Here is a 26632-nt window from a genome sequence, read left to right as displayed (position 1 = left end):
CCTCAGACCCGAACAGACTCGGACAGGACTCGTTTAGTCTCATTAATCCACAACAGTCAGTTGAGATGCACAGAACAAAACGGGACTGAACCGCCCGCAAAATCCCAGTCCAGCTCGTGCCCCTGCAGGTATAAATCCACTTGTTTCTTAAGGTATGTCGTGGGCTTGAGCTCTGCAGGGATAAGCTCTGGTGCGCACGTGGCTACGGTGTGCAGTGATTGGCTCTGGTGTGCACGTGACTGTGGTGGCTATGGTTAGCAATCCTAGCGGAATTCGTAAAGCATTTCTGAAATAATTTATTCACGGTATCATTGCAGTCCAAACAAATGCGACGTTGCACACCCTTGAACCACGCAGCAGCCATGTGGAAACTCTCTGATCCGCAGAGATATTTGAGGCACACACAGACAGACAGACAGAGATTTCTTGCTTTTATAAAGAGATGACTTAATTGATAGCATGAGACCGAGATTGTATTGTGAATTTCCATGCTATTTCTATCTTCATCGGGTAAATAGCAAATGGCATTGTGAGTAATACCAGGATCAGCACAAAAACAAGAAATCACCACAGCTGAAGACAGCATACTGGAAATATCCTGTTGCGTCTGTTTACATTAATGCCATTAACGACTACTGGTGATGTACGAGGGCCTTGAAGTGCTGTTACATTTCATGTGGGAAGATTTCAACTACAACCCCTAGTTACTCTGCACTGAGAACAAAAACAAGGCGTCAGGGTAAAAACTGCAAATGGGCTTGAGCCACACCATATCTGCTTTCACAGTTGTTTTAGCTGCAAAGCCAAAGTTCACACTTTCACACTTTAAAGCTGCACACAGTTTTGTGATTATAGCTTTTTTATTCTAATGGGGTAAGTTTTTGAGTTGTTGTTCAAAGAAAAATTAGATAACCCCAGTGAAAACGTGTGCCTACATGTCAAATCCAATCTAACTGGACTTTACAGTCAGACCAAATAAACTTGATACAGACATACAGTAGAAAGTAGATCTAGAAAGTAGATTTATTAGATAAGTCTCTCTTTTAAAGATGAATTGACTACAAGGTTAATTCAAGCAGCAGAACAACCTGCCCTGCAAAATGTTTTTTTTTTAAAAAAACAACACAGTGAAACAAGAATCCACCACCGGCCAGAAGCTCCTGTGTCAAAGTTATGTAAGCACAGAACTGATGGTGTGACAGTCTGTACTGCAGTAACAGCGCAAACTGACTCACTGTCTCTTCGTCATTGTTTCTGAACAGTACAGTTGAGAACATTTCTCTCAGCCTTATTGTACCGCCATATTAAAAAAAAAAAAAAACACTAGTAAACATTTTGATTACTTTATGAAGCCATTTTCTCTGAATACATTTTTATTGTTGACAGCTGGCAGTCCTTCTGCTCATTCCTCTGTACGTGTGTGTCTCAGTCCTATCCTCCAACTGTCCTTTAGCCAAATGCTGTGATGGTTTTCAGTGTCCGTCCTTTCAGTGTGAAGTCCAACCTGTGTGTGTGTGCATGTGTGCACATGTTTATGCATGTATCGGGCTACCAAAGACAAATGCAGTTTTTCCCATATGTAGAGGCAAGATGTGTACACTAGAAGGAACAAAACACGCACATGTACACACTTTTCTAAGTTTAATCACCCACCTGCACAAATCTCATCAAGCTGCTCTCAACATGTATCTGTTGGCATGCACTGACTCGCGTCCTCTCTCTCACACACAGACACACACACACACACACACACACACACACGTATAGACATGCACACAGCATTCAGAATGAGGCTGTAATGGCTCTGTCTAATTACAGCCTTTGGTTTTCCTGGATTCAGCCTGGTGATTTTCAAAGAGGAGATTGCGCTCTCCTTCTCCTTCTTGGTAATGAATGGTTCTTTTATTCGACTTGGCAGCCATCTTGTCTTGTTGCTCCTTTTCATGATGAAACTTTTAGGAAGGTTCTCATCCCAGCTGCTAAACTTTTGAAAGAAATGTGCGTGGAAAGACTCTCGGGTCAGGAAATCCTTGTCCTCAGGTCAATAAATGAAGGTGCTATAAATGCTTTAACTAGGTGTTTTGGAACGGTACGAAAACTGGAACCTTACTGAGGAGGCTGGAACGCTACTCTGTGCAAAGTTCACTGCACCTGTTCGCCTGTGAATAAGATGAATGTTGGCTGAGAAAGTTTTTTTTTTTGCACACCTAAAAACACACACTCACACAAATTCACACGCACATACAAATCAGCAAACTAATTTGGCATGCTTTGTCGTTAAATGCTATTTTTAGTGGTGTGCAATTATGCACATCAACAGCTCTCAGTGAGGAATGCATTTATTGATACAGGTGTGTGTGTGTGTGTGTGTGTGTGTGTGTGTGTGGTAATAATAATAATAATAATGATAATGATAATAATAATAATAATAATAATAATAATAATAATAATAATAATAATAATAGCTTTATTTATATAGCACCTTTCAAAAGCATGTTACAAGGTGCTGAACAACAGAAATAAAAACATACCAAATACAATTGCCTGACAATAACAACAACAGCAACAACAAAAATAAAAAATAATAAAATAAAATAAAAACGTAATAAAACCGCCAAGAAATAAAATTGAAATAAAAGATTACAAAATAGAAATTAAAAAAAACACACATCCTCAACAAGGTAATCATACAACGAATAATAAAACAAAATTAAGAGAAGGCCAATAGATAAAAGTGAGTCTTTAGAAGAGATTTAAAAGAAGTCACTGATCTAGCGTGCCTGAGATCGCCGGGCAGGGAGTTCCAAAGCTGTGGAGCGCGGACAGCGAAGGCCCGGTTACCTTTTTTAATGAGACGGGACCTCGGGACCATAAGTAAAGCTGTGCCTGTGGATCTCAGGCAGCGTTCAGGCTCATAGGGTAAAAGCAGGTCACGGATATAGGCAGGAGCCTGACCATTCAGGGCTTTAAAAAAAAGTAGTAAAATCTTAAAATCAATTCTAAAACTCACAGGCAGCGTGTGTGTGTCCTACAGCCTAAATGAGTCCTCTGTTAACTGACAGTTTGCGTGCGTGCGTGCGTGCGTGCGTGCGTGCGTGCGTCAGAGTGACAGAGAGCTGGCGGGACTGTAATTGGAGTGGGAATAGAAGAAGGGCCCCTGAGGGTCCCCTGAGGCCCCCAGGCGATAGACTGTCCTCTGAATGTGACACACACACAGGCATAGAGGTGCTCCCAGATGACTGACAAATTAAATAGAGTATAAATGTCCTGGATACTGCGTCATATATACCATAGATACCCTTGACCTGAGTATCCTTCACTTCTCCCTGTAACCTCACTGATGTTCTGTTTTTGTTTTCTCTCCGTTAGCTGTCTTTAGCCTCACGTTCACCTTAGGGCCACAATTTCTAGGCTATTCCTGAAATATTTTGCTAACCTATGATTGACAACAGTAAATCAATATGGAATTGAGGCTCAAGGGGCAAGACATGTTATAATATCAGTGCTGCACTGGCTAAAGCGTAGCCCAATAAGGCTAAGGAAGACAAATATTCATATATTTATTTGGAAATCACTAATAGAATACTTATTTTGTGCACATTGACCCATGGGGCTTTAGCGTGTTGACACAGTACTTGAACAGTTTAGGTGCCCTTTCCAAAGTTAAAAAACAAAAGTATGTGAAAAAGATTGAAGAATGCATTTGTCTGCTTTAACATAAACTAAACGTTAGCATTTCTGGCTAATTAGCTTAACCACAATAGGCTTGTAACTCAAAATAATTTCCAAGGCCAACCAACATTTGATACTTGATGGGGTTACAGGTTATGCTAAAATGTCCATGGAGCGGAAGTCAGTCCTGGATTAGCATTAGCTAATATTAGTGATACCCTCTTGATTATTATCATTGCATTTGCCTCACACATTGGTTTCTCCTCATGAACTCAGAACAAACAGCCAAGCATGAATCAAATGTCCGTCTTGCTTGTCCAAGTACGCAAGCTCGGTCAAGGTCACTTTGACCTCACAAAACACCTTTTTGGCCATAGCCCAACAAATGATAACAATGTGTTGTCATTTTATATCCAAAAGGTAAAAGGCCAACTTCACTGTGACATCATATTATCCAGTAAAAAAATGTTGTGGCCACTGTTTATCACACAGCTCAGGAGCAGCACCTTGACTGGTGCACGGAGGCATACACCCGCTGCCTTTGTCTGAAATCAAGGTTAAAAGTTAAAGATTAGTTAAAAGATTGCTACAATTATAATGGTGAATCTGCTACCATTATTATTATTGTCAACTGCTGCAGGTGTAACAACAGTCAAAGCGAGTCAGGCTTAGGAAATGGAAAATAAAAAAAATATATTACTAATCAAAATGTTATTCTTTGTCTTCAAGCCTCTGGCCTGATATTCTCTACTCAGTCATAATTAGAAAAACATTGAGCAGATGATAAAATATTCATGCATTCTTCAGTTAAATCTGATGGAATTCAAGTTAAGGATTTCCCATCCCAATCAGTGTAATATTGATCAATTATATGATAAATCTGCAATTAATCTTACCGCACCATATCTGTTAGCTACCTGTCTGCTTTAATGAAATGTGCACCTGAACTAAACCTGCAGCTCCAGGTCTGCTGCTATGTTTGGTCCTGAAGTGTTAGAGCTGGACCAGGTGCTCTAGTTAAGTAGTTCAGTAGCTCATGTCTTTACATATTATAACCTCGAGTGTACAGCTTTCAAATAAACGCTTTGACAGGTTGACATTTATTCAGAACAAATTGTACAGAATATGAAAATGCCAAGGTTATGTTTGATGGTATCATTCGGTCCTTCATGGAGGTTTAATCAGTTTATGTCTCTGTTCCGTGAGATTGAAGTACTCTGCTCAAGAGTCAGAAGCAGCACATTCTTAACATCTGAGAAGTAGCAGAGGAATACTTGTCTCTGTATTTGATGATTTTTGGTTTTTTGGTTTTTTTTTTTTGGTTTTTTGTTCCATGAGTGGATGTTTGAAACTCTGAGAAGCAGTTATAACTGTCAGTCACCTATCTTGTCCATGTCAAAAAGACTCCAATGCCCTGGGTCTTACAAGAGACATAGTCAAACTTTACTGATAAAAACAAGTTTGAGACAAAAATGAACCATGTTTCACTATGACATTCACATTATGCTACTTTTTACTGTAGGATTACAAAAGTTATCTTCTTGACTCCAAATTGTTGCTCATCAGAAAACTTTGAACATTAGTGATTGAAGACAAGCTGCCAGATTGACCAGACTTTGAAGATAAGCGATGCCATTTTGATGGGAACACTGTGTTCCTGAGCCTCGACACTGCAGTCTTACATTCTTATGAAGCAACCAATCAAACATAAATGATTTTCCCAGCTCACAGACTCAGTCTTGATTGGCGTTCCCCGGTCTGTCACTAGCTGTTGGAAAATGAAAATCAAGACTTTTGCAGATTTAAGTCATAATATCCAGGTGTTTAAGGTCATACCAAAAGTCCTGGCTAATTTGTAAGGAGATAAATTAATCATCTACTTTTCCACCCTGGACAGCTTAATATTAGCAATAATTTTCTTGAAAGCTGTGGATCGTCCTCAGCTTTGGGAACAAAAAACAATAGTTCCTGAAATAAAGTTAGCCCTTTTACATTTATCTTAATGGTAATAGCTGTATTCTTGAAATTCAGGGGAGGCATCAGCAGTTGGCCTGGAAGTATTTTAAGTGTATGTCATGGAGAAAATGTCCCTCATACAAAAATCTCTCATGAAGATCTGGTTGTGGCTCATACATGTGAGTTTATTGAAGAGTTGAAGTCTCTTTCGACAACATTCTTGCATTCACAATTTTACTCTGAATGAAAACCTTGAGGGGACAAGGCCTGGTGCATGAGTCATTTGCTGACCATCTGACACAGGGAGAAAAACTCTTGTCTAAGAATTAGAATGCCTTTATACTGAATACATTTGGAGTTTCCATTTAACAAAATCTAATTGACTCAGAATAAAACTAACAATATTAATATTCTGTTTAGCCAGTGTGATGTGAATATTAGACCAACAATCATATTTTTCTTATTGTCACTTATTGTCATTTGCATGAGAAATTGCCCCAGCAGCTGCCTGAAGGTCTTTCCATAAGTTGGCACCCAAGGGGAACATCCTCTGTTACAACATTTATAATGGAATGTATTATTTCAGTGATTTTCACCTTGACTTCACCATCTGCCATTGAAGTTGTCGATTGTTTTGCTTTATTAAAGCAACATTATGTAAAGTTTTTTTTTTTACCTTAGATTAACAGCTGTTTACTTAAAGATACACGTTTTCAAGACATATGATAACATTTTTATGACCTATTGAGTTTTGCTTGTGGGTAGCACCTACATTACGTCAGACAAATTGTTATGGAAGTGGGATTTGTATATACAACAGTGGTTAAGCACTCCGAAACTGTGGTCAGTGCCATATTGCATAAAATGCCAATTTTTCCATAACGTTGCTTTAAGACTCTTCGTTTCCTGCCAGAGTACATTTGTGCAATGTTACAGAGTTGACAGCTGTAGTAATATTTCCCCATTTTTGGGTTATGATGCAACCAATAACACTTTAAAATGTATGAAGTGTCTGTCTGATGATTTTCTGAGCAGTGCATCAAGCTCTGTCTCATGAAAATTATGTTTATTATTATTTATTAGATTTGTTTTTACTTTTACACTTCAGTGACATTTTTGTGAATCCACAAAAAAATCCCACAAGTTGAGAAAAACGTTTGCACATTTGAAATGGCTGCTCATTTAGGCAAAAATACAAAACATTAGCGTCCAACAGACAGATTATAAAAGACAAATTATATATAATCATATGGGTAGATTACTTCAATATGTGAGGATCTGAACTCATTTCCCTGAACACTGGGCATCTGATTTTTTTCATTATCTCTCTTAAAGGAAATTAAAGCCTTATGAAATGCTTAATAGCACATTATCATTAACTTGTAATAATTACTGTGAGCCAAAAAATTCTCAAACATGCAGATGTGAGAGAAAATTAATTTGTCTTTTATTTCACCTCACAGAACACAGGCTCAAGTCACATTCAGATCCAATTTGAATTATGAAAAGGCAGCTGTGTAGTTGTCAAGAAAACAAATTACTGATAGTGTCTACTTACGAAGTCTGACTCCCATATATTGACTGAATTTGATAAATTTTTCTTTGAAAATAGTTAAGCCCTGAAGCACTCTATAAATTAGAATTCTCATTAAAGCCACCGTCAAAATTTGTGTGGTTCATTAAGTAATTTTTAATTGGATTTTAATGTAGAAGGTTGAGGCATGAGCTTTACTTCTTAATTTCTTTTACTTATTTTTAAGTACTTCCAGGGATTGGGTTAGGGTTAACCAACAACCCTGTATACAGTAGTCTTGGCTTGCTTGTCTACTTCCTCTGAGGGTTTATTGAAGTCAGTTTGAGTTCGGAGATCCTCATAAATGTTGATGGTCGTGCACTACTTCAGTGAAATGTACACTTAGTAGATTACATTAGATCAGGTTAGATGAAACATTAATGATTCCTCTGGGGAAAGTGAGTCATTGCTGCTGCAAAGAATTGGATGTAGCAATAGCTAGGAAGACATGAATTGTAGTCGAGCAAATAAAGGGCATATAGAAATATGCCAGGAAATGCTAATGTCTCTCGTGGAAAACAATCAACTCTCAATTATGCTGTCACACTATGCCAGAAAAGTGCTCAAGGAGGCACCCATGAAAGATATCCAGCTGATTCTATCCCTTTATGGTAAATGTGATGCAGGCTTCAACCCAAAGGCCCTGTAAACTCCTGGAGGGCTTTCAGCAGGACAGGGCTATAACCTTGTTAACACTCCCGTTGAGTTAGATGCCAGATCATGCTGATTGTGTTAGGCAGGTTTAGATGAAGTGAGACTGTTGCAATTTCTTTTTGAGTTTTGTCTTCGGGTTCAAAACTGCCACGTAAAAACATAGTTGCTATATACTGTTAATATATAAAAGTGAATACAACTGCACATTTGTGTGGTGCAAAAGCTTTTAAGCGATAATGATGGTATTAACATATTCCTAATGGAAACACGTGTTGCTGCAGAGTTAAAAGCATGAGGTCAATGTGACTTCACAATAGAGGCCACTGAGGCTCCAGAGGCAGTGCATCAGCATTCAAAGGAGACTGCACTGAAATGTGATATGATGCACAGCATGGTTTTGCAGTATATGCTGTACGCCAGCTTGTACATTATAACAGCTACAATACTACGTTTTAAAACAAAATGTATTATTTTTCATATGCTCAACACTAACACAAGATACCTCTAAGAACTGTCATTCAGTTTATGAGTATCTGTGGTTGAGATTACAGGTGCTGGCCCAATTAACTGGCTTCATTACCTAGTATGACAAACATGATTGCTAAGATCTATTAAATTACAGTTTTTACTGACCTATTTACAGTATTACAGTACATACAGTATTCCCCTAGACCTGTAAACACACTTTGATGTGAAATGTTGGTGGCATTACACTTAAACAATATAAAACATAGCTCTTAAAAGCACAGCATGGTGAGTCTGCAAAAAGCGTAAGAAGTGTGGGATCATGGGAGTCCTCAGTGTTAAACAACCACCGCTGATGATCAAAATCTATGTATAGGACTCAGAATAAATGTTTCCTCGTCTGTGAACATTATGCCTAAGTGCTGAATCGTAGGCAACTGGACGTGTTTTGTGACTAATTTGCTATACTTGGTGCCTGTAGGTCTTTTGTACTTATTTAATTTCAACAGCTTCAAATATTAGAGTAATGACTGCTTGACAGTGACAAACAAATTAACAAAATGTCATATTGTCATTTTAGATGAAACAAAACAGATGTCTTAACATCTTGTTTGTCCTTATGAAGGTTGTTCTTTTTACTTCCCCCAGGGACGTTATGTTTTCACCTGTTGGTTGATTGGTTGGTTTGACAGCAGGATTATTGAGTTTGATATTGGATTAGGCTCAACTGAATTAAATTGGCTGTTGTCTAGTTTAGATATTAGCAACAATTTAAATTGTATTTTTACTGATACAAATCATCAGTTGTCACATAGAATTTCAACACTTCCTTAATAATTATATTTGTACACACTTTTATTACCTGTTCAGACCTGTTGTACTTCACACTGTTAGGATCTACTGAGCTGTAGCGGCTTTAGCTGGTTTAAATTACATTGTTCTCGCACTATATGGTTTTTAAGAACATGTGACCAACTCACACACAAGTACACACACAAGTACACACACACACACACACACACACACACACACACACACCACACACACACACACACATTCCTCACGGTTCATGGCCTCTGTAATCAGGTAAAGCCTATGTTATGAGTTCCCAGATCCTTTAAACCTTTCAGCTCTTATTAAGGTTTTACTGGCCGAAAAAAAAAAAAAAAAAATACGAGAGGAAAAGGAAGGCAGTCCAGGAGGAGTCTAAAGAATTGTTCCTGTGACTGTCTCATTCTCCCACAAGGCCTCTGCTGTTCAGCTAGTTGTGTGTCTGTTACTCTCTGGCTCCCGGCCGCATTCAGCTCTGATTCTCGTCACTGAATCTGTGTCGCGGTGTGTGCGTGGGCGTGTGTGAACACCTACGCACGTATGTGTGTAGCACAGGGTGTGAAAGCGGCGGCGGCGGCGCAGGATTACAGAAGGAGATCCATTACTTCACCATGGCAGCCAGCCTTAATTACAGCTAACTATAGACAGAGCAGAGGGAGCGGAAGAAAGAGAGGGATGGAGGGATGGAGAAAGACGGAGCAATGAGTGTAATTAAAAACTCTATTTGAAACCATGAGATTATTACAGCGATGAAGTTTGTATAATGGCTTCTACAATAGTCGAATTCATACTTCTTGTTTTATACATGACAACATTGATTGTCGCACATTCTTAACTTTGTGTCATTTTAATTTTTAGCGTTTGTTAGGGTGTGTGTCCTGTGTGTGCACATGTCTGCGTGTCAGAGGAATAACCTTTTGGGATCATGCTTATTGGCTTTCTTGCAGAGAGTTAGGCTGCATCCAAATTTCAGACTCAACAATGTTATCCAGCCCACAAGGCCTCTTAAGTGGACTTTCTGCAGAGTTTTACCAGACTTCACTTATTAAGTTATCCACAAGGCCAGAAATAATATTTAACCACATCATGACACAGAAATACGCAAAGGCTATAGAGGTTAGCAAATTGATTTTATTTATGTAGTCTTTAGGGCTGTCTATCAGAAATATATTTTCCTCGTGGTCCCACTTGTGATCAAATCAAACCAGTTTTATTTATACAGCCCAATATCACAATCACAAAGCCTCAATGGACTGTACAATCTGTACAGTGAAATACATCCTCTGTCCTCAGACCCCTGATTCGAGTGAGGAAAAACTTGCCATAATTAGAAAAAAAAACTTTTAATGCCAAAAAAAAGTGATGACGGTGAACACATTGCGGTAGGTACACACTGAAGACCTGTTTAAATGTAGTTGAGCTGCCTTTTTCAAATTCGGTTTTGTGCCTTAACACACCATGACACACTGATAATGGACTAAGAACTGGCCCAGTCTGTGTTGTCCACTTCCACTGTCAAGGATTTGACGATTGATCATATATTTACCGTAGGACTGATCAATATTACACTGGCTACATTGAACTTAGGCTTACTATCTTATCAAAATTCCACACTAGTATGCATGGATGCTATTTTTGATCATCAGAGCTGTAATAGTGTTATAAGTGTCAGTTCAGCTTTTTCTTTCCAAAGAAGAATTTTCTGCTTCGACTGAGGTCCACACATGCACATACAAAGGAACACGCACCTGACGTCCATGCTCACACATTGTCAGTGGTGACATTTCCATTTTTGTTTGTCTTTCCTAATTAGCAGTCTCTTCCACTTGCCAGGCACAGTGTCGGCCAATCGGCGGCGCCCGCTCATTACCGAGGGTTCAGTTCAGGGTCTTTGTCAAATGAAGAGTGAAAGTGACAGCTTAATCTAACCTCAGCTATGGGCTCCGCATGGTCGCCTCCTCACTGCTGGTAGAGGATTCAACTTGGCTATCATCTAGGGGCACACAGGATGGTACTCCGAGGCTAATTGAAATGCCACCCTGTTCTTTCTTTTGATGTCTTCTCTTTTTTCATCTCCCTCTCTTTCCTCTCTTAGTTCTGGATGTCTGCCCTGGCCACCACCATACCAGTGCCCTGCGGAGCCTTCATGCCAGTTTTTGTCATTGGTAAGAAGTGACTGGACCTGTATGTGTGTGTCTCTGTGTGTGTGCACTTGATTGTGTGTGATTTTTTGTTGGTTTGTTTTTTTACTTTAAACCATTGTTATGAGGGCATTTCTGCTTTGTGAGGACATTTTGGCATCGGGCTGTAAGAGGATTAAAGCTTGGTTGTAGGTTCAGGCTAGAATCGGGTTAGGTCAGGGCACGGTTTGAAGGAAAGCATTACATCAATAAGGGTTCTCACAGGTAATGCAAGAAAAATATTTATAGAAAATGTATCATGACCAAGCATCAAGCAGTTGAGGTGAGAATCAAATGATTTGTACTTACCTGAGTGGAAAAATATGCACACCCCAGCAAAAGTCATTCTAAAACATTATACTAATACATTTTGTCTTGGTTTCTATACATCTGCCACTTTTGGGCAGTAACATGGTACAGTTACCGCAGTACAAATACTGCTCCTCAGTATTGATTGTAGTATGTGTTTCTTCTTCTTTCTCAGGGGCAGCCTTTGGTCGTCTGGTTGGAGAGAGCATGGCAGCCTGGTTCCCAGATGGCATTCACACGGATGGCACCATCTACCCCATAGTGCCAGGAGGCTATGCTGTCGTGGGTAAGTGAAAGACACAATTCGGATGCTGTGATTCATCACACTCCATATTCTCACTTTTACTATAAGTACTTTGTAATGTGCTTTTGTTTTGTTGTTCGTTTGCTGTTTTCTTAAAAGCCATTTATATTGTTTTTCTCTCAGTTATCTAAACCATTTTCTCAGATTCAAATCATTAGTTATGGGGCTTGTGGCAGATCTGCACAAAAATATTTCTCCTTCTTGTCCAGCTCGACTGCTTTTAAGTGATTCAGTCTCTTAAAGATGGTAACTGTGCACTCACACTTTTTATACTTCTCATTAGGGTTTCTTGGAGGCATCGGTGGTTACACTTGAGTAAAATATGTTGCTTTACTTGCCAGCACTCATAGAAAATGAATCAAGATGGATATTTCCTGCAGGTTCAATTTAAAACTGTAAATGGACCCAGATCAAAGGAGACGTGCAATATGATCAGAGTCAAACACCCGGGACAGAATCAAATTACATTTACAAGATCACCGGACAAGTCCTAATAAAAAAAATATTGGCTACAAAACAGTGCAGACACCATCTGACAAAACAACAAACACTCACAGCCTTTAGTGCTGCTGTAGATAGCTCATATCCTATAAGTTTGGAAGCTGAAAATAGAACTTTAAATTCAACACACCTTTTAGAAACAGAAATTGTGCCAAAGTAGTTCTTGCTGGCTCTTGCTTCTTGGAATAAAATCAAGTGGCACAGAGCCATAAAAGTCTGTATTACTTCCGTTACCCCCCAAAACTCAGTATTATACAGTATAATACATTAGTCCATTTCAGTGCTTGACTTCTTGTTTTACTTTGTAGCAACATTAATAGATCATTTGGGTTAAATTGGGTTCAATCTTGAAAGGTGTGTGAAAGGCGAGACAGCGTCTGTGTGAATGAAAAAGCCACCATAGCCACGTGCGCACCAGAGCGAATCACTGCAGAGCCCACCCCCTCGCCCCACCTCCTGAGTCGACGGACACACCGACGCGTCCAAATCACGCGAACAATTTAAGATGACTTAGCAGCAAGACGGAGCCTCAGCGAGTCTCGGTGCAGACTTATGTGTTGGCGTGGCCTTCAAACTATATACCAATTTTTGAATCATGTTGATAGGCCAAGTAAAACCGGACTTACGATAAATAATGTCCGCAACGCTTTTCCGCGAACATCGCCGTCACGTTTGCTGCACGTTTGTTGCATGAAGAGACGGTCAAAATGGGCTTCTCTCACGAAAGTGTCCCCAAGCAGGAAGTGTTTGCAAGCAAAAAAACATGTGACACCCCCTTTACTATTGGTGGAAAAAGGCACTGCACCAACCAATCACAAAATTATATGGCAAAGCCCGTGATTTGGTTGCTGAAGAACATTGGAAAGTTGTGGGAGGGACGGCGGCAAAAGAGTGACAGCGACAGTGACGGTGATAGAGACAGCGACAGATAGCGAGTTTTGAGAGTTGAGAGATTTGTGACATTTAGCGTGTTTGGAGTGTATAGTTAGTGTGTTATGTAGTGTTTGGTGTAGTGTGTTTAGTTTGAAGTGGAGCCGTTTTTTTGTTTAATGAGTCAAAACAATAAGGAGACTGCTGAATGTGAAGCAGGCAGGAGAGCTGAGGGAGGCCTGAGCCCATAGCATTGCTTGCATTTAAATGTAAATAGTTACATATAACTTTGTAAATTTCAAATACTTATGCACAAATTTAGCAAACAACAATTTATATTTGCATTATAAGTATTACAAATGGTTTGTTAAACGTATTTGTTGTTTTCACAGTAAAAAATCTAACTTTTACCTACTCGGATTTTATGTTTTTTGTGATTTTAGGCCCATTGTGTTAATACACTATGTCAAAATGAAAAAATATCTGCAGTCACACGTGAGGTTGTGCTGAAAATAATGACACCAAACAAGGCAAGGTAAATAGTTTTAAAGGTAAAATATAATGGCAAAATCAAAAATAGTCAAAAACGGCCAAAACATGTGGCCATCCATTAAAAAGCTACTTAACCTCCCACTTTTCTATAGGAATACATACTTCCTACGGGCAATGCACTGGTGCATATGAAAATCAAGCAAAACAGTAGAGGTTGTGGTGAATTGCTGTGATTTAACAAAGAAGTGAACGCAGGAAATGTTGGGTTTGTATTCACAATAACTGAACAGTCGTCACCCTCAGGCAGTGTAAACATGTCCTTTTGATAAGAGAAGAGAATGAAAATAATATGAATTATAATGAAGGATGACTGAGATGATTTTCTTTCTGCATTTGATTAAACCTCACATTCATCAGATAGCATATCAAATTAATTTTTTTTTTTACAACACAGCACTTGAGGTAAACATTTCAATCTATCTGTATGCAATTAGTTCAACAACATACATAGATGCTGATACCAACATATCTGCAATAAGATACTGTCAGCTGGTTGTCGGCTCTTCCTGTTTGACTCACTCTAGAGAAGGAACTGCGCTTATGGTGAAGTGAGTGATACTAACAAACACATTGCAATAAATGTATTGAGTGTTGATGTGAATATTCACATATTCCTTTAATCTTAAACATTTGCCATTAAAGGAGTTCCGATGAATTTGTGGTTCCTTGTAACGGCTGGAAAATGCAAACAATCAGCAGGGTTATTATTCCTCTTCTTCATTTTGTGAGAACAAGAACGACTCAGTGTTTTTGAACAATAACAGAAAATCCTTAATGTGCTTCATGTCCTGCAAACACCAGCTGTCCCTTCATCGCCACATCGCTTCCATCCCTTCTGAAGTTGCGTGTCTAATGAGATGCAGTGTTGTGATTCCATCCACTGTGCTACTTGTTGACAGCCGTGCTGATTATGCCATTGTTGCAGGTTAACGGCGGCTGTTTTTCTGAGCTGCCGCTGATGTTGTTGTTGTTGTGGTGCACTGTAGCTGATGACTCAGCCTTTTACAGGCCTGACACTCTGATGAGCCTCTTTCATCTCGCAGCCAAACTCGCTTTAAGGACTTAAATGTTAGGACACGCAGAGGGAGCAGCAGCATTTATCTGAGAGGGATAGGCAGACATACATGGCCTTAATTAAGTTACAAGAAAGAACAATGAAACCTTCCTTTGTAGTCTCTCTCCCCCACCATCTGTTTCTTTTTAATGCTTTCATTCTCCACTGTTTTTCCCCCAGTGTTCATCTCATTCTTTGGACTGGACTCATCCATTTTCTGAGCGCTGAAGGCAGCCTCATGCTGCTCTGCTTTCATGCAGCTTGGAAATATTGAGGTTCCCTCTTGTATTGAATTAGCTGAATAAGTCGATTTCTGCCTTATGGGCACATGAAAGGCGATTGTGCGGAGAGAAATATGAATTTGGTTTGTTAGAGAGACGAATACAGGCCACTGATAATAGGATGATGACTCCTGGGTCACTGAGTCTTAAAGTAAATCGATTTTCAAAGTTTTACGTAGGTTTTGTAACCCACATGAATGAAGGAGCATATCTGAAGTATTGATATTCAACCATTTAATGTTGGGAGCCATCCATCTGAACCATATAACCACCTACACTCAGCATGGGGTAATAATACTGATGAAAGCATATCATATGATTAGGTTGGTCATTCAGGTTTTTGCGTTTCTTGAACAGCAAAAGTATGTTTAAATATATATGACATCTATGGAGCTATTAGTGACCACTCCAATATCTGTGGAACATCTCACAGGCACCTCTGAGAAACATGATACTGCTGTTGCAGTCACTTAGGCAAACACAGCGTTGGCGGAGTAAAACACTTGGCTGTATTAATAAGGAGACTGTTTTTTTTACTCTCTTATCTCTAGAAATGTCTGTTTTAAACTCTTGCCCATCCATTCACCCTTGTGTGCCTCTGTTTCTTTCACTCTCCATCTTCACCATCTCCATTAATGGGCTTCTTTTTCTTTTGCAATATGGAGTCTCCACAGCTATTCCAGTTGCTCTGTTGTTACGTAGGGATAGTGACCAGGGAAAATGATGCCAATCTACAGCCTTTACACTATGCAATCAGTATTCACTTCAGAAAAAGTTGAAGCAAAAAAGTTCTTTATTGCTTGTTTAAGTCAAAATAGCAGTAGCATAACGTAAAGTACTTCAATCTTCTGAAGAATTCGGACCAAAATATGTTTTTGATTAAGAATTTTATGTTTTATTAAGCGGGGACAGTTTACATTGATAAGTAAGTAATTTCATTAATTGTTGTGCTGTAAATGCTTACAAGAGGTTAATTAAAAAGTTAGTTGAAGGGGCGCCGTTTAGCTCCGTTGGTAGAGCGTGCGCCCCATGTGCCGAGGCTCTGCAGCGGACCTGGGTTCGACTCCCGGCCTGGGTCCCTTTGCTGCGTGTCACTCCCCCTCTCTCTCTCCTTGTTTCCTGTCATATCTTCAGCTGACCTATCAATAAAGCCATAAAAAGGCCAAAAAAATATATATATAAAAAAAAAAAGTTAGTTGAAATAAGTTTACTCTAGCATTTTTTTTCCATGGCCAGCTTGGCCGTTAGAGTTTCAAAATTCCAGCTATAAAAACAGAAAAAACACACAAACACTGTGATCCACTGGTGGTGGTGGTTTGTAATTGGGTTTTTACATGGGCTATTTATTCCTCAGAGCTTACCAGACACACACAGACATACAGGCTGCAGACAGCAGAGACACCCCTCCCCGCAGATCATCACACAAGTCTACGATCCTTTTAACCCCATTATTGTAGATGAACCAACGTCCCTATGACGGCCCAGAAGTGTCGAATCCAAGGCAAAAGCGACAACACGAATGCAATATTTTCTGCACGAAAAACAAAACAAAAACAACAAAACAAAACACTGATGCATGTTCATGAGGTTATTTTATCTTGTGCTTAAGAGTTGAGACCATTATACTTCCAGACCCAAGACTGCTAGAAAAACATGACACACAGAGTCTGTGTCCATATTGGCTATATTTTTTCAGGGCGGAAATCTCTGGCAGGGATGAAGTGCTTGTGCACTGAGAGAAAAAGATGTTGCACATGACTAAGCACTCAGTGAATTATGTCTTCACAGGTGTGATAAAACAAAACTTTTGCATAATACAAGTTTTTTTAGCAGAATATCGTATAGGTCACACAATGTAACTTTATTTAACTTTATTTAACTTTATTTTGTATGCCGCTAATTAATCAGTTTGTTTTGCATATTCTCAACGGACATTTTGGCCATTGATGTTTTCCTCTGCTGGACAGTTACATGCGATATCTGCTAAAAGCTGGCATATACTGGCTAATCCCAAATGTACTCAGTAGCTTTATTTTACTTGTAAGAGATTGTTGTAGATCACCATGCATGTTTTTAACAACAAAATGTGTTTTGATTATAGTCACTCTTGGCACAATCGTCCCTTTCTGAGACTATTTGTTTTCAGAAATGAGCAGGCCTGGTGGAGAAATGAGCTGTGAAAGTGAGAAATACAAGCAGTAGTATCTCGAGTCATTGGTATTGTTCCACATCCTCTCTTTGATCTGCTATGGGATAGTAAAACTATAATATATTGCCCTTTGAAAGCATAGCAATATTGAACAATTTATATCGTTTTGATGGATGATGCCTCTGAAAACCCCTTTATTTAGCACCAGACCCCACCTTGAAAACCACTGAACTGTACAATTGCTTGTCTACAGAGCTTGCTCACCCAACTGTCCTCTCTCCCACCCAAAGGTGCGGCGGCCTTGTCCGGAGCGGTCACCCACACGGTTTCCACAGCAGTCATCGTTTTCGAGCTGACTGGCCAGATCTCCCACATCCTGCCGGTGATGATAGCGGTGATCCTGGCAAACGCTGTGGCTCAGTCCCTGCAGCCCTCCCTCTACGACTCCATCATCAGGATCAAGAAGCTGCCCTACCTCCCGGAGCTAGGATGGGGACACCACGAGTACGTAAAATGGACCTCTAGCAAACCATTACCATCACACACAATATTACACTGAATTGCATTACATAAGTTGTTTCAGCACAAAGTAATGGGAAACTGCAAACAAAAATACCTGTTAATCATTGATCACGTGATTTAAGAAAATGTATGATGACAATGTCTTTCCAAAATGATTAAAGAATAAGACACATTTTTTATAACCATGCTGCGGCCCAGTGAGGTTACAGTGTTCATTACTGAAGAGGGAAGTGTAGGGTAAACCCCTAGGACGAATACGGACCATTTCAAGCATTCTGAAATAGGATGAATATATCATCAATGGAACCTTTTCATTTTCAAATCAGTGTATCATTGTAATCCTGCGTCATCCGCATGCTATGCGCAGGTTCTACACAACATGAAACAACTTATCTGCAGTGCTCCCCTGTAAGACATTATGTGTCTGTCTGTCTGCACCACTTTTCTGCAGCCAACCTTTGGACAGAGCTATGCTAGCTGAGCATTTTTAGTTGGTGGCAAACTAACACAAGATAACCTTATTAGTTGTTAGCAAGCTTTCAACATTTAATTTGGCCTATTGGCATGATGCTGTCAGAACAATAACAAAATATGAAATAAAATAATAATAAAATAAATGGTCATCAAACTTAAGCATGCTAACATCTCAACTACAGTATAATGTCTGACTAAAGCCCTGCCAACGCTGAAAGTCTTTCTGTTGTGCAGGGTTTCTTTCTCTCATGGAGGGAGTTTTAATTAGTCACATAATGGCTTAGATACTGTGTGAATGTTGCCAGTCTTAATCTAATGCATTAATAGGTAAAGCTCACACAGTGATTCTTAATGGTTTTAAGAATTGCTTTCAATTTAGCGGTTTGAGCTCCAAATGGCACACCTACACACCTTCAGGGTACACTCTGTGTCACAGAGAGGAATCTGCTTCACGAAAAGACACACAAGGGTGGAGGTGCCTGGCTCAGTGGAACAGTGATACGTGGCTTTTAATTGCCAGTAACTGCACAATAGCTGCTTGTTGTCCACACATATGTACTTTTCATTTATTTTACATTATCTCGTTACTTATTTGGAGATGATTATGTTATGTTTGCCAATGTGTAGGTGGAGATAATAGATTGGATGCGTCACCCACAAGTTGGGAGTAATGAGGAAAAATGTTATTGCATCCTCCATCTGTTCATCATTTTCTGTGGCCGTCCCCTGAAGACTTTTGTCTCTTTCTGTTTCCTGGGTCCTTCACTTTCTGCATCAGCACCTCAGTTGACCCGCGCCATCCATCTCTTCGTTATCTATTCCTCTGTCACTCTATCTCCACTGCTCTCTTTTCCTCTGTCTCTTCTTATTATCAGCTGCAACCTTTAGGCCTCTCCGTCCCCTCCTCGCTTTCTCGTCCCATCTGTGTCCAAAAGAATGAAGAGAAGACAGAAAGCTGTGTGAAATGCGAGCTATGTTGCCATTAAGCTGTCGCGCCAATTTTTTCTCCTCTTGCTGATATTACAATATAACAGTCTTAACAGTCTTAGCTGTTCACTGTTCTGTAGAATATATATATAAATTACATGGCATCATGACGTAATGTCTAAAATCCTACCTTCACTCAGTTCAGGTTGACATTTAGGATTTTCAATATAACAGAACTTTCCTAACCACATTCAGGAATCGTAGGATGCAAATTTAGCTAGTAGGTGGTCCTATGTTAAAGCTTCCTCTAACTTTGTTGTCCTTTTATTCAACTTCCTGTCCATTTTCCTGTCCTCTGTATGTCACCACATGAAACAGCAGCGGTAATCATTGGACGCAGTATCAACTGGGAGAATCCTTCACTGATTAACACCTGGGACCCCCTGAAAGAGCTCAAAATCCATTAACAACGTTTATATCAAGTTTCTTTGCATGTTTAAAGGCTGGCAGTTGAACAGCAGCAGACGAATTGAGACTGACAGTGATGAGGCAACTAATGTATATCTGCCAGTCAGCTGCTACTGTATGCTCCACCAGAAAAGCACACAAGCTGAATGACTGTCACATCTTGGATCCGTGTCTTCAGATTTACTGAATTAATGAAGATATCCCCGGTGTACATACACATCTTTGGAGAGGTCTGGGTGTGCGCCTCTGCCAACAAGTCGTTCTGGGCAGGCAGAAACAGACTGTGACAGTGAACACAACTGAAAAACATGCCGTTCCTCAGCAAATCTGCACATCGCTGTGTTTGTATTTATTTATTTCCCTGGCTGTTGTTTGCCCCTAGACTGCTCAATAGCCACCTCTGAGTATATTTGACTATGGGTGTGGTCACAGGTCTTAGTTCAGGTAAGCTCTGTAAGTGATTTAGAGATAATTAGATTAACAGACTGCTTCTGACGCTTAGCTGTTCAGGGCAAGTATGAATTGGCAAAATGACCGGTCAGGAGAAGGAAAAAGTGCATTTACAGGTGTTGAGTGCTACTGCTTATGTGGAAAAAGTTGTTTTAAATTCTCTGGTGTCTCCAGGGGAAGCTACACAAAAGTTTTAAAATAAGAAAATTAGAGTTAGAACAAGTTTGAGAGACCTCTGTAGCCTGCTCTATGTGTCTGCTTTGAGATATACTTGCATTTAACCCCATTTTCTGGCTGTTTTCATGAAGGTAGCTTTTCACATATTTGCCTCTATACTCCATGTATTAGCGGAGGTTACCACTGGATAGCATATCTTAGCGTCTTCTGTGAAACTAATCATTATTGTCCCTGCTACTGCTTACATACTTGGTGACAGCTGACCCCCTCACACCCCTATACTAATCCTACACTGCCCCTACTATTCATGTTGTGTTGCATCTTATGGACATTTAGCATCAGTTTTCTGAGGATGTGCACAAGTGATGGTCCAAACGGATGCTGGATACAAGGGGCAGCCTTCATTCATACACAAATGCATTGGTAAAATCAAGTATATCTCCGGCCTTAGCTGCTACCAGCATAATGCATCCATATCTCATACCAGACTGTTGGCTATCAAGTTGTGTAAGAGGCAATGTAGGCACCAGGTTTTGACAAGAAATAATACTTCTGCTGCATCAATTTTTAACTTCTGTCATGAGTACAACAGTGTTTTCCTGAGGCTTTATTATTTGTCACTGCATAAAGGATGAATACTTGTGCAGTGTGGTGCTACTTGTAATGTGTAGCTGGTGCTCTGTTTTTAGCTAGAGACCCCCCCCAGTTGTCGCAAGGTAACAATGGCCCATCCGTACCATACTTACTGTAGAATGCAGTTGTCTTGTGTAATTAGGAATAACTAGAGACAATGTAGGTGTATTCACTTTTTGGGCTTACCATCCAAAAAGTCGTTGAGATCATCAGCCTGTTATAATGTAATGTAATATAACTGTTGAAATTGAAAATTTGTAAAATATTGATGAATTAAGCCTTAAAAAAACACAAGTGAACAGAATAAGAAAACATGGAACATGGGAAATGTTCAGTGTGTCTGCAGTGTGAAAAGCACAGTCATTACATCATCAGACATCATCAATCATCAAACACACAATCAAAACATTTAGACTTAATGATGAACACATGGTCTGCAAATGTTAAAAGTTGCCCAGGCATAAATATGATTGAGAAACTGTCAGAATGCCGTGTGTGTGCGTGTGTGTGTGTGTGTGTGTGTGTGTGTGTGTCTGTGTGTGTGTGTGTGTGTGAGACTCTGTGTGCATGCATGTAAAGTGCAAATAAATCATGACACCATCATCTATCATAAAAAAAAAATCAAATTATTAAGACATAATGACATACGTTTCAGAATGTTAAAAGTTGCCGAGGCGTAAAGATGATTGAGAAACTGTCAGGAGCGCCCACACAAAATTGTAATCTCCTCTCCTCGAATCATCTATATTTAATAACACACACACTATGAACTTCAGTCACTGTGAAGACAGCCTCTACTTCCCTCCCTCATTCATTCACTTTTTTTTTTCAAGTCTTCCTACCTGTGTCTGTGTGTGTGTGTGCGTGTGTGTGTGGGTGTGTGTGTGTGTGTGTGTGTGTTATATTACTGCACCATACAGGAACGGAGGAGATGGGGGAATAAGAGGCTGTAGGCAGCGTGGCCCCCTCCAAGCTGAATGTGTTTTCACTCAAACTGGAAATTATCCATCTCACACCCACGCAACAGTCCACCTACACAGACACACACACAGGAACACTTGTGTAACGCCTGCCGTGCAGTGCACACACATGATGGCATGTACATTTGCTCACACACCCACATGACATGGAGAGAATTGCATTTCTTATCTTGTATTCGTGTATAGTTTCTGTAGGTATGCACACACACACACGGATCACATGTATATTTCTACAGGCATGCTGTTATCCACTCCTTCTCTCTAAACAGACCCAGTAACACCCACGAAGCCTTTTCCACGTCTTCTCTCCCTTTTCAGATCACTCTCTTGTCTTCTTTCTTGATGGATTTATCTTCAGTGTTTGGAGCGGCGTTTAAAAAAAAAAAAGTGTGGGGACAATTACATAACATCACCGCGTGTGTGTGTGTGTGTGTGCGCGCATTGTGCAGCATTTCATAATGGCCAGTAGTTGTTTGCTGATCGTCCTCGGTCCACTGTTGTTGGTACTTGTCTGACAGAGAGCTGCGGGAGATGATCATATTTTCTCCGGCTCATTACAAGTGTCCTTTTATTGGCTTCCACACCTTCCCCTCACATATACACACACACACACACATACATATCAACACCCTGAGCCTCTCCACTCTTCTCTGGACAATATGGATGATCTTTAAGCCTGGAATTATAACTCAACAAGTCTGTTTATCTTGGCTCAAATCTATAAGCTCGGGCTTAATGCATAATAGCTCAAGCTGATCAGATGTATTGCCGAGCCTTGCTAGGAGGAAGGTTCAATTAAGCAGGAAACCAATCAGATTTCATCAACTGGCTTTGATATCCCGAGGGAAATTAGTCTCGGCAGCGGTTTTGGCCAGTTTAGAGGCAGGCATTACGTTATTCTTTCAGATCCACTAGCAAATTAAACAAGGCTGCCAGTGCATCAGAATAAGGGAACTTTCGTCAAGGGTGAAGTTTATTTTAAGGGTATATTTCTCTACTTCCTATCACAGACTGATAATAAATATATATATACACAGAGGAAAAAACTTCTGATGTCCAGAAAGTAATATATTTTTCATTAGGGCCTTATTTAGATAAAATGATTGTCACCATGGCTACAAAGACAAAGAGCAGCTACAAAAGTTCAATCTTGATCATCAAAAATCCAATTAAAAAAAGAGTTTGGCCTGCACTGTTTGACTGACAGGTGATATCCATCTATGTGTAGAGCAGCAGTGAGCATTGTCGACCAAAATTGGAGACCAAATTCAAAGTAGGGTCTTTGCACATTGCCACAATACAGGTTTGATTTACTTGAGTGACAACAAACATTTTTTCCTCCTTATCTGTAACGAACTAGCCATGGAGATAGCTTTGTACTATGATTGTAAGACATTTCAGAGGATATGGCAAACAAAACCAGTCAAGGTAAATGGAATTTAATTTGTGATGATCACAGCTGCAAGATGTCTGTCCTGAAATTGCTCTGGAAAACCCACAGATCTCACTGAAGACTTTTAATTACTGTGACTATTTCTTCTGTCAGAAGTGACAAAATGAAGGCTGTTGACTGCAAAGTCATTTTCAAGGGCCACAAACACATTTCCAATCAACCCCACTGAATTGAGTTGGAAGCAAATATGTCTATACCTAGGTAGATAAACCCTGTTTGCATGGCTTGATACCCAGCACAGCAGCACAGCTACAGTAGGGTTCAGAAGTCTTAGAATGGATGTTCGATGGGGTTGAGGCCATGCTGAAAGTTGACTTTCAGTAGGCTGTGTTGTAGTGCAGTATTCTGTTGGTACCATTCCCTGGTGCTATATACAGGCTTTTTTTTAATAGAGGATCATTGCGCTCTGTTTAATTCAAGTGCAGAAGGGGGAGGATGGTCATCAAATTAACTTTGTATTTCAAGAGAGGTCAGTGCATTGAGTTGTCACCACAACAAGGAGCAGTGGCTTGGCCAGTTTCTGCGTCCTGGCACAGCTATGGGGCTTGGCAGCGGAATCCATCGAGCGGCTGCTGTCATGTTTGCAGGTTTTGGCAAGCTTGGGCAGGAAGAGAGAGCTGAGTGTTTATGACTAGTGTACCGGGGCGTACGATTCTGCTGAGGCAAGATCTGCTCACACAATGTCACCCACTTCCCCCTACTGTACACATGGCCATGGCGTCACTGTCGCCAACATCCGAGTGACGTGTCAACAGTGTACCGTGTTATTGGACTGACCGGTCAGCTGGAGGAAGGATGCGCTGTCAGCATGGAATATGAAGGAGAGTGCGTGGTTACAGATCTGTGCGGGGCAACATTTTTATGACAACTAAACTGAACAAGCTAAAAGAACAGTTCTGTAAATTTAGTGGCATGATTTGCCATTACAAAAGTTTTCATTACAAAAATTATATTAGATTAAAAAAATTAGCAGTGTGTATGTTTAGATTATTTAGGGAAATGTTACTTGGATTTGTAATGGATTCATCTTCTTCCTCTCACAGTTTTTTTTCTCAGCTTATTTCTATTCCTTATCTCTGTAAGCACTTGATGAATTCTCAGACCAGCACTCAGTTGGTAGAGTGTGTGTCCCATGTACAGAGGCCATTCCCTTGCTGCAGCAGCCCATGGTTTATGTCCCCCCACCCCACCCCCCCAGCTTTGAGAGAGAAGTGTCCTGCCCAAAAAACACGTACCTCCCAAAAGAAAATAATGGAAAAATGCATCATTTTCCCTTTTTCTCTTCTCAGGAAGTACAACATTCGTGTGGAGGACATCATGGTGCGAGACGTGCGGTACATCACACTCAACTGCTGCTACAGAGATCTGCAAAACGTCCTGCTGACGGGCCACCTCAAGACTCTGGCACTTGTGGAATCAGCTGGTGAGACGCACACAAACAAACACGCACACATAAAATGGAGAGAGGGAGATGCCTTACTAGTTAATTCTAAGAACTTTAGAAATTGAAGATTTTTATACGCAGAGTAACTAATTGACTTACTTTTCCTTATTGTATCATAAATAATATACAGTTTATATACAGTATGTAATCTGATAGATAATATGCAGTACAGCACATACACACTCCAGTTCCATCATGACTAATGCAGAAAGTTTACCAATGCCATCTCATCACGATGCATATCACGATTTTGATTCAGATGTGCAATTTTTTCTGTATTCCTGCACATGCAGGAAAAAATAAATGGACTTGTATCTACATTAAAATAAACAACTCAGCTGATTTTTCTGGTGTTTCTAAATGTTTAAAATGTTATGTATACTTTCTTTCTTAACATCATCAAGTATCAACTGTTTATTGAAAGTGTTGGTTTAGATGGTGGTATAATTTTAAACTTCCCAGGACATATTTAAACATCTTTACACAATCATAATCAGCAAATCAGTCTGTCTGTCTTATGGATTCTTTAAAAATTCACAGGAACTTTGTCTTAGACCTCTAAAACTTGTGATTTTGTCAGAGCTTACATTCAGGCATCATTTGCACTGCATGGACTGTAAATGTAAATGACTCGGAGGAATCCAAACAGTGCTGGCTCGTGTCCTCTTGCAAGATTAAATCAAAGTATTGAGTATGCTAAACAAACTTGGGGAAATGCCCTGCCTCCCATGCCATTTCATCAAGCTAATAATTTATAGACCAGTCATCAACTTTCATCAGATATTTGAAGGGCAGCATTTATGCCCCAACCGAAAACTTTTAACACTCCCTAGCAAGCAGCAGTAGCCTTGATTGTGTTACAGTTGGAAGAAGTAGATAATAATGTATCATACTAAGTCCCTAGCAAACAGTGTGAAAACAGCATGTAACAATACAAAGATCATATCACACATGTGAATACAGTGTGTTGTTTGATGAGATATTGATGTCAGTGTTCAATGTTGCTGATGTTGTTCGACTGAGCATCCCTTCAGTCCGTACCTTAAACAAACTCCAGCGACCTTGGTGGCTTGCTCATTAGGGTGATTGATTGATTGACAAACTTGTCAGGGTACAGCTTGCTGACGGTGCTGCACTTGCTGTCTCACTGAAGTGCAAATTTGGTATTCCAGCATTGTCTCAATTATTCAATCGTGCAGGAACAATTAGCTGCGGCATTTAACCAAATACATAATCAGCACGTACTGTCACAAAGGCAATTACTTAAAGCAAGCAAGCTGCCACCCACCCACCCACCCGCCTGCACACACACACACACACACTCACTCACTCACTCACTCACTTCCGCTAGTTATTACACATTCACTGCATTCTGGGCTCTTGTTATGTAACTCAGCTGAGCTCTCCGCAGTGCTGCAACATGTGTTTGGAATCTCCTGCAGTCTGCTCACTCTTCCCTCCCCAAACAAGTTTTTGCTGTCTCTTGTCACCCTCCGTGTCCTTTTCTGTTTTCTTCCTTTTGTTCCTTCATTTTTCTCACTTTCCTCATCTTCTTTCTTCTGTTTACTGCTCTCCACCCTTTCTGCTCTTCTTCCTCTCACCTCCTTCCTTTATCTGTTTCTCCTCTCCCAGAGTCAATGATCCTGTTGGGCTCCATCGAGCGTGCCCAGCTCCAGTCGCTGCTCTCCCAACAGCTCGGTCGCCCCAAGCGGCTAGAGTACATCAGGGAACGAGCCGTCGCGGAGAAGAAACG

General features: G+C 40.1%; 1 protein-coding gene across 10 annotated transcripts in view; it reads left to right on the top strand.

Annotated features, from left to right (window-relative positions):
- Positions 1-26632, top strand: part of clcn2b (chloride channel, voltage-sensitive 2b) — a 184915-nt gene that overhangs the window by 110670 nt on the left and 47613 nt on the right. For all 10 annotated transcript variants that reach the window (XM_030396116.1, XM_030396161.1, XM_030396146.1 and 7 more), the window contains 5 exons: positions 11247-11316; positions 11816-11926; positions 17642-17855; positions 24725-24858; positions 26512-26632. The exon at positions 26512-26632 is cut by the window's right edge and continues 70 nt beyond it. In XM_030396116.1, coding sequence (XP_030251976.1) covers positions 11247-11316; positions 11816-11926; positions 17642-17855; positions 24725-24858; positions 26512-26632 — 650 coding nt within the window. The remainder of the gene's footprint in view (positions 1-11246; positions 11317-11815; positions 11927-17641; positions 17856-24724; positions 24859-26511) is intronic.

Source organism: Sparus aurata, chromosome 2, assembly GCF_900880675.1.
Source record: "Sparus aurata chromosome 2, fSpaAur1.1, whole genome shotgun sequence".
Taxonomy (NCBI): domain Eukaryota; kingdom Metazoa; phylum Chordata; class Actinopteri; order Spariformes; family Sparidae; genus Sparus; species Sparus aurata.
Note: the sequence above shows the minus strand (reverse complement) of the source record. Positions and strands in the feature narration are given on the sequence as shown.